The following is a 9,404-nucleotide window of genomic DNA, read 5'->3' on the forward strand; positions in this document are numbered from 1 at the left end:
TTTTTATACGAAATTTCATTTACAAGACATGATTTTTTTGAAAAGATGAAATAATTACAGTGATTTTGAAATTCCACAAGTAAAAGTTGAATCTTTTTCACCACAACATATGGTGGCTAAAACAAAAAATCTCTGTTTTAAACACAATTTTTTTCTTAAGATGTAAGAAAACTAAACTATAAACGGCGTCGTTTGGTTGAAGCTCAACTTGACGCCGTCTGTGTGGAGAACCCAATCGCCCGCCTAGCTCGGAGCCCCAGACCTCAACCCATCGTCCCCACTGGAAAGCAGAACCCAAAGGCGATCGCCATTAAAGCGCTCACAGCTCCCAAAGCCGGAAGAAGATTTTCGGCGTTCCCCAACCTCCAGCGTTATCTCTGCCAATCTCCGAATCGTCCAGCCCTGTTCGATTCCCAAATTGTTTTTTTATTATTTATTAACTTTTGTGGGCAACTTTACCCGATTTCCTCGTCAATCCCATCTGCAGAATCTTGATTTGATCTAGGAGGATGAATCGTGGCCGAGGTCGAAACGCCGGAGGGTACCGGACGCCTACTAGAGGTCGATCCTACCGTCCCCGCGGTGCCCCTGTTCATCATCACGGCCATGTAAGTACTGAAACACCCCCTTTTGTTTTCAATTCCTTGTTTATTTAGTTGTTTTGATCTTCAAGTCTTCACTGATCTACGTTCTGGAGTTGTTTTTTTGCTCAGTAGGCCTTGAAATCGGAACCCTTTATGGCACTATTACTGGGTTTGGCAACACATTCAGTTTTTAAAGTAGGAAATTTGTGTGACGTGTTTTAATTTTAATGGAGTCTAAAATCTGGCATAGTTTTTGAGGTGTATGCCTTTGTGTGGTGTTCGCTCTGTTGAATGGTTCTTTGACTGAGAGATCACTAATTGGGGCTTCAAGTGCTTTAGTGAAAGCTTTTGCGATCTGATTAGTCTGTTTATACTGCCTCCTTACCCTATATTTGGATAGATTTTGGATTTGGAATTATATTAGATTTGGATTAGATGTAATATAAAATTGTATTGAAATTTGTCCAAATTTGTCAAATCCAAATCCAAAATTCATGTTTTCAAAAGATACCTTATTATATTTCATTGGGATTTTTTTTTGCCTTTTGTGGTTATTATGGTTATGCCTCTAGCTGATTAGCAGAACTTAACTACCTAAGGTAACTACCGAAGTTTCAGTATGTTCATCAGCATCAATTTTAATATGTTTGATGCTTTCTCATGGCATGTATCTTTGTCAGAGAAAATTAAGAAGAAGAAGAAGAAGAAGATTTTGTTGTTCATCATCCATATATCTATATATATAAAAAGATTTTGTTGTTCACTTTTATTACCTAAAATACCCACTATATAAACATTACTTGAATAGTTTAGAATCATGAATCTCATAATTCATCCTGAATTCATTGTAATAATAATTCAATTCTTTCTTTGTTGTCTATTTTTGATATCCTAAAAGACCCATACTAGGATAGAAATTAAATGTTAGAGATAAAAATTTTAATTAATTTATCAACATAATAAAAAATATATATATTGAATGAATTAATTGTATAGAGTAAATAAAATCATATTATACATGCCTCTCATGTGTGTAGCTAGTTATTTTTTATGTTTTTAAGTGCATTTCTCTTTAGATGGCTTGGGTGTGTATTCAGTATCCTTTCTATTTGACTACTATCAATTGGGAAGCTAAGAAACAGAGAAAAATGATTGGAATAGGGGAAAAATGCCCAAAATATACAAATGATTAATTTTCATTATTCTTGTATTGAACATTAATGGCTTATTTTGGTGTTTTTCATATTCAAGGTAAGCCTGAATAGGATTTTATTAACTATGTCTTCTCTAAAAATTACAGTTTGGAGCTGATGGATCTACTGCTGATGTTCCCCTTGGCAGTAATGATGATTTGCCTAAAGTCAAAAGGCAAACTGCATGGCAGAAGTCAGCGGGTGGTAATTTGAGGCAATATGAGTGCAAACCGACATTGGATTATCTATACGAGCCGGATCAGCCTTCACCTGGTATTGATAACTTATGTTCCCATACAGGAAAGCTTTCACTAGGGCAAAATTTGCCACAAGCAGTAGACCGGCCTTCACAACAACCAGATTGTTTGCCTGCTTCTGATTCTGCATTTGGGAAGGAACTTTGTTCATCATCTGCACCTCCTGGTTTGACGGACAGACATGGAACTGAAGGGAGAACTTACAGAGGCCAAAATTCAGAAAAAGGAAAACAGTTGGATCTTTCACCACCCATGGTTAACACTGCCTATCAGAGTGAAGGGTCCTCTATCCTTGCAAAGTCCCATAGTAAAGACATGGCTACACCGGATCAGGGACCTGGGTATGGAAATGCTTTTCTTGAGAATGAAGATGGCCATGGAAGTTTAGAGCATTCCGAGTCTTCCTCTGCAGTTGCTCCATTTGATATTTGTCCAGCTACAAGTGGAAGTCATATTGTGCTAAAAGCTTCTCTATTTTCAAAGAATAGAGAAAGGCGTAATGAAAACAAGCGGTCAATGGAAGGGCTAAATGGAAGTACATTGAGGGCTGGGATGGTTCTCCTAAAGAGTTACTTTTCCTGTTCTGATCAGGTATTGATTTATGGTACCTTTTATGTTATATTATGTATATGTGAAATATTAAGAACTCGACTTGGAATTATGCTTTTATTAACTAACAGTAGTCCTGTGTACATAAACAATATATTGAAAAGAATAAATATATTTGATGATATATATAAGTTCATGCACACATACAAAAATGGCTTGAGTACTTGGTTATCAACTTAGCAAAAGAATTGCAATTATGCTTTCATTAATTAATAGTTGCCCTGTTAAACAATATATTGAGAAGAATAAATTTATTTGATGAATATGTATAAGCTCATGCACAGACACAAAGTTCATGGTTATCAACTTAGCGAAAGAATTGTTATCTTCTGAATGTTTAGTAGGCTGTCAGCTCAGGGAGAGAATTGAAGAATGTAGATGGAGAAATTTGTAAGACTTCAAACTTCTGCCATATAAACAAAATGACTTGAGTACATGGTTATTAGTAATTACGGATGTAGCACTATACACAAATCTATATTAAAATTCCATGTGCATAACCCTTGGTCTACGTGCTTACGGTGCTTGGATGGAATAATGGGCTAGAGAGTAGGTGTTGAGGCAAGGCAGTGAGGCAATGCAACAATGATGCCTCATCTCTATAGGATATAAAATGAGAGGGGGGGGGGGGGGGGATTAGTGTGTAAAAAGACAAGTGAGGTTGAAAACAAAGCATTTTAAGAAATTCGTTTAATGTGGAAGAAAGGGAATTATTAACTCATGGCAGAATATCCAGAACAGCAACACCTTGAGCTTGTATATATGGTAGATACGTGCAGTGGAATAACCTGTAGTAAACTGCTATAAAACCTACAACAGAAGGTGTTCTATACATATGATTTGGAATGGCAACAAGAAGTTCCCAATATGAACATGTGACTTGTTTGGTCCTTTCATTAACTTTGTCTAATCATGAATTCATCAGATAAGGCTCCTAGTCCTTTCTGGTGTAAACTCTTTAGTGGTTAGCTTTTGATGTGTCATTTTCCAATGAATTTTGTTGTGGAACATTCTGTGAATCTTTTAATGATATAAGTTGGCTATTTGTCCTTTCTTGTTCTTTAATCTTTTTTTATTGACTGATTGTGATCATTTATTTGATTGCCAGGTGAAAATAGTAAAGAAATGCAGAGACCTTGGTTTAGGTTCCGGAGGTTTTTACCAACCTGGTTACCGGGATGGAGCAAAATTACAATTGAAAATGATGTGCCTTGGAAAGAATTGGGATCCTGAGAAGGGCGAATATTTAAGTGAACGGCCAATTGATGGAACTAAACCACCTGGTATTCCTACTGAATTTTATCAGTTGGTAGAAGATGCAATAGAAGATTCCCATAAACTTATTAAGAAAGAGGGCAAAGGTAGAAATGCAGAGGACATACTCCCCTGGATGACACCAGATATTTGTATCGTCAATTTCTACGCAAGAAGTGGCAGACTAGGTCTCCATCAGGTTTGTTTTAATGTCTTCATCTCCCACTTAACTAAAGGAGGCATTTGTTAGGCAGTTCAACTCATCTTGACAATTGATGTTTTCTTTTTAACTCTGTTTGGATAAGTTTTCAGCGAGACACGTTATGGTGGTATTTGAAAATTGGCCCACTATCAGTGGTAAACGTTTTTAAAAGGATTACTTTAATATGTTTATATGATATTGAAGGATCACTAATTTATTATTGCTGTAATTTTTTGTTTGAATGACCTGGTTCCTATGTTCTTCCTGGCATGGTCTTTGCAAAATCAGTGAGGGTGAACCACTTAGCTGTGAAATTATTTTAGATTAAATAAATTTTATGTGTGGACTTTTTTTTTATGACCCAGTACCTTATAAATTTGATGAGTGGATTATTTTTCTAAGACCTGGTTAAAAGGTAGTGACAGATGCATTGTGTCTCTCATGGTGAAGCTTAGTCTTTAATGCTCTGGACCTCTTTAAGGGCTTCTTGTTCATTTAAAATTTGTTGATGCCTTTTCTGATTATGCCTCATACTTTGAACCCCTATAGGATAAAGATGAAAGTTCGGACAGTCTTCGTAAAAGATTGCCTGTTGTTTCGTTCTCTTTCGGAGACACAGCTGAATTCTTATACGGTGATGAGAGGGACACTGAGAAGGCTGACAAAGTTCTATTAGAATCAGGAGATGTACTGATATTTGGTGGTCAATCTAGGCATGTTTTTCATGGGGTATCAGCCATTCATGCAAATACAGCCCCTAAGGCCCTTCTGGAAGAAACGCAGCTTCGTCCAGGACGTTTGAATCTGACTTTCAGGGAGTACTAACTATGGACAGCCTTCTACATTGGCCTTGGGGTGTTTGTACGGTATTTAGTTATTCAGAGTTGCTGTGCAGTTTTAGTTGAACAAAAGACTGCTTACTTTATAATATGTGCAGATCAATTCACTTGTGCTGTTGGAAGCAGGATCATAGAGAGCACATATTAAAAACACGTATGATGTACCTTTTGTGTCAAAAAAGAAATGCAAATATATAGCTTTTGATGTTCTCTTCTCTGAATTGCAGTATAACTCACCCTAATTTTTATGATGGAATTAATAGCAGGACTAACACAATTTAGTTAATTTTTCTGTTCACTATCTTTTTCTTTTTATTTTTTTTCAACTGTAAATGCCATATAAAGCAAGGGAAAGCCTACAGTGCAAGTCAGAATTTGCCTGCCCAGCCGTATAATTTTCTTAACCTCGAACTGTGGTAAGCTACAGCTTGTTTTATACATCAAGCCAGACTTTGGTGGGTGCCCTACCGTTGCTCGACAGGACACTAAAAATTTCCCCTTGAAATTTCTGGTGCAGTACTTTGCCCATTTCAGTGCCACCCATCTATTCTTGCCACCAAGAGTCAACAGAAAAGATTAACCCATCAACCCAATTCAGCCAAACCATACCAAATCTGCCTTCACATGAGATAGAGGCTTCATATGTAACGTTAGGCATTTGATTTTCTTTCTCCGGAGTTGGATACCATTACGAGTTGGAGGACAAGAGAGAAAACGCCCATGAATTGTATTCGGTTTGCAAAATAAAAGATGTTTTTAAATGATGGTTTTAGAAATTTAATTTTCAAGAATGAGATACTTATCTCGGAATTTTTTTATGTGCATTATAGGAATGTGATGTTACTGTCCGGTCTGAAAATAGAAACGAAAAATGAGATGTTATAGATATCACATTCACATGAATATTTAAGGATCCTTTGAAATGAACACTACCTAAGGGACATGAAGCCTATTGCTTCAAATTTCAATTACATCATATGAAGTTTGTAACAGGTTCACTAGGGCAATATTTACATCATATCTTTTATTGAAGAAGCCATTGAAGGGCAGTAACTTTTGCTTTGGGTGATATATATATGTGGACAGACGTTATTGACACAGTTCTCCATTTTGAATAGTTTAGCCAAACTTGCAATAACCTTGGCTGGCTAATTATCAATGTCTGAAAACAATTTATAAATAACATAAAGCTTGAACAAATTAATAAATATTCCCCAGTTTCATTGAGTTAACCACGATCTGATCGGTTCTCTAGAGCTGATGCAACTGAGTCCACATGAACAAGCAAACAAGCATAAACTTTTTGCTTCAACCGATCAATGGTCTCCCCCAATCCATTATTTTCTGAGCTCAAGCTGCTTCTTGATCTGTCTAGCCATTCATTTACTTGCTTAAGCTGTGATAGTGTGACCGCAATATTGTTGTCTGGTTCCATTCGGCGCCCAATGTTATCCTTTCCTTTCTTCTCCTGTGCACCTGTGTGGAACCCAGCATCTAATGCCCCCTCCAAGAATTTCAAAAACCATGTGTGTGTTTCAGTTAAGAGAGTCTCCCTCAGCTCTTTGATCTCTTTTGCACCATCCCCTTTAGCCCATTCTTGTTTTTCGGTACCACTCAATTCTATTGAGGGTTTTGGGGACTTCAATGCATTTCTACCATGAATTTGACCTGTCTTTTTGAAAGATTTCTCCTTGTCCGAGGAAGATGAAAATGTAGAAAGTTGAAAAGATCTATCCTTTGATTGAATTGTGGCATTTGATTGATCAATGAGCTGGTAGAGAGCAAAGAACTTGGGGAGAGAGAGATGGGGGTTCTCCACTGAGGCAGATGAGCAGAGCTCAGCAAACATACTGAAAGAAAAGATGTAACTGAGAGCTGTATGAAAAAAATGTGCGAGTGTAAACTGAACAAACTTCTGAAAGAAAAAAAATATAATTTCCTTTATATTTTCTTGTAATGTGAAGGATGAAATACCTCAGGCACTTGACAAGAGTAGCAGCAACAGATGCTTCTTTTTGTGCTTCTACTGCAACCAAAGAAGCTAAAATTCTCCTCCTAAGCATTCCCTTGTGAAATGATGATGATAGATGAGAAATAAAATTATGCTATTGTGCTTAGGTTGATGAAATATTTTTTCAGGTTTCTATCTAGGGATTAATGAGAATTTACCTTCCCAGGCTTTAGGAGATTTGCAGGCAAAGAAGCCCAGGAAATTGCCTCAGGTGAATGATTCTTATCCCTACTCTTTGAGAAGTTCAAGTTGATATTTTCCTGCTTACTTGGGTGTTTTGCTGTCATGTTCTTCGAGTGTACTGGAGCCTCTTTGGTGTTGAATACAGCAGCATCTGGCTTAACTGTAATTACATCAGGACGATTGCGGATAGGAGTACTTGAGCGCGACTGTAATTCCAATACAAATGCTCATCAGTGAATTGGATTTTAACATACAGTAGGATTTTGAACAAAAGAAAAACATGATGACAAGATCCTAGAAAATTGGTTTCTAAAATTTTTTCTAACATATTCTTTAATGCATCCATTGGTATAGGAAAATTAAAAGCCAAAAATTCTTCCAACACTAAAAAACTCAACGCACATTGATAGGTAAGATACTGAATTATGCTTTGGTGTCTTACTAAATTTATATCAGGGGGAGAAATATAGCATACTAACATTAATATCATTGAGAAGCAAAGGAAAAAAAACCCACCTTTCTTTCCTTTTTCCTATGGAAAATTAAATTCTCCAAGGCACAAACATAACATATACTCTTAAGGTGCTGGGTGCTTTGGTTCTTTCATAGTTTCATCTTACTTGTGTAGGCTTTCCTAGATAATTTCATATAATAGGCTAGAATCATACCTGACCCTTGAGCTCTTGTTGTTTGCCTTTCGCTGGAACAACTTTCTTACCTGCTATACTACCTTCATTCTCATTGCCCTTCCCAACAATATTGGAATCCATTGCACTTGCTTTTGAATTGGTTGTCAATATCCCCTGCATATACCTGGATGCCACAGCCACTTTCTCCTCTTTGATCACAATTTTGTGTCTTGGACTCTCCTCTTTTGATTCTGCTGATAACTCACTTGGTTTTGAACTTGTAATTCCTTCATGATGATCGAGTGGGAGTACTGGACCCTCAGAGGGTACTAGCATTTGCATCAAGTCCTTTGGGTTTCCCACAAAAGGGTTCCGTCCCTGAACCGGTCTCACTCCAACAAGGATAGGGACTGGAGTTCCAGCTTCCACTCTGTCCACATAGAAGAATTGGCCAAGCTGCAATTTGTTGTTCAAAATGAGCTCGTTATCTTCCTTTGACAATGAGACATAGGTCGAGTGGGAAGAGTCGGAAACTTTAACAAAGAAGCCATGGTTTGGCCACAGTTCTGATCCAGTTAAGGCAGGCACAATGCTGATCACTTGTAGCAAAACAGATCGGTATTCTCCACGAATCTTCACATTGGAATTTACACCCTGAAGAAGCTTTAGTAGTACTCCCGGTGTAAGGGATGCCATTCTCTGGAACAAGTTTGTTCGCAGCTAGCCGAGGTTCTTTTAACAATTTTGGACCATGCATGAAAACTTAATCACTCAGTCACATGCTTTTGCAAATGTTCCCATAAGAAACGGCAACCAAGGAGAAAAGAAACTACTTGAATTTGGTGGTTTGAAGAAATTGCAGAAACTCTTATCTTAAAATTGGTCAACTGAATCGGGAAAACCAATGTTCCATAGAAGGAAAAAACGAAAAAATAAAGTGAAACAAAAATCAAAATATCATGCACGAAAGGTTACAATCTATATGAACAGATACAAAATGAACTAAAGAACACCCAAAAAATGGTATTATATAAAACACTAAGCAGCATGTGCCTAAATTAATGCAGGGTATAGAATAAACACATTTGCTTATGAGAAAATAAGAGGAAGAGAGAGAGAGAGAAATTACCAGGGTACCAAGCAAAAAGGGTACAATGGAAAAACAAAGCAGAAGTCCCTCTTTGAAGAGCAGGACAGAATATTTTTGTAGAGATGGCGAAATGAAAGAAAGCAGCTTCAGATTTTTTTTCCCTTTTTTTTTTTTGGGTGCTTCAGCACAAATTGGTGTGACAGTAGTCATCCAGTACATTTGAACCGATGACCCCTTTAGCTTTGCAAACAGGCCACATAACCATCAACTTCTCTTGGCTTTCAAGCCAAGAGATACCATATTTAACTGAGAGAATTGGCAATGGCCCCTTTTTTAAATGTAGTAAGACAAATCTGCCCCTAATGGGATTATGGTACTGGGAGTCCCTTGACCATATGCAATGGGCATTTTGGTAAGAACCCAATGCAATAGTAGGGTCTCTTCCTGGTGGCATTTCCCTTTTCAGGTAGAGGGAATGGAGCCATTGGAAGGGTAAGAACATTCAAACGTCCTCTTCTTGCAGGGTATGCCATTGAAGTAGTTTTTTTTCAAT

General features: G+C 37.3%; 2 protein-coding genes across 3 annotated transcripts; one reads left to right on the forward strand and one right to left on the reverse strand.

Annotated features, from left to right (window-relative positions):
• Positions 1 to 202: 202 nt before the first annotated feature.
• Positions 203 to 5,149, forward strand: LOC131163625 (uncharacterized). Of its 2 annotated transcripts, XM_058120245.1 has the most exons (5): positions 203 to 404; positions 488 to 608; positions 1,885 to 2,625; positions 3,752 to 4,096; positions 4,649 to 5,149. In XM_058120245.1, exons 2-5 carry the CDS (start codon positions 510 to 512, stop codon positions 4,922 to 4,924), a joined length of 1,461 nt encoding a protein of 486 aa, XP_057976228.1. In that variant the 5' UTR covers positions 203 to 404; positions 488 to 509; the 3' UTR covers positions 4,925 to 5,149. The 2 variants fall into 2 exon arrangements, with proteins under 2 accessions (XP_057976228.1, XP_057976227.1); XM_058120244.1 differs by having other exon boundaries at positions 203 to 608.
• Positions 5,150 to 5,876: 727 nt separating this feature from the next.
• Positions 5,877 to 9,039, reverse strand: LOC131163623 (uncharacterized). The gene is made up of 5 exons (XM_058120241.1): positions 8,891 to 9,039; positions 7,801 to 8,493; positions 7,108 to 7,338; positions 6,913 to 7,004; positions 5,877 to 6,788 (listed from the first exon to the last, which is right to left on the reverse strand). Exons 2-5 carry the CDS (start codon positions 8,455 to 8,457, stop codon positions 6,167 to 6,169), a joined length of 1,602 nt encoding a protein of 533 aa, XP_057976224.1. The 5' UTR covers positions 8,458 to 8,493; positions 8,891 to 9,039; the 3' UTR covers positions 5,877 to 6,166.
• Between the last annotated feature and the right edge of the window lie 365 nt (positions 9,040 to 9,404).

Source organism: Malania oleifera, chromosome 9, assembly GCF_029873635.1.
Source record: "Malania oleifera isolate guangnan ecotype guangnan chromosome 9, ASM2987363v1, whole genome shotgun sequence".
NCBI lineage: Eukaryota > Viridiplantae > Streptophyta > Magnoliopsida > Santalales > Ximeniaceae > Malania > Malania oleifera.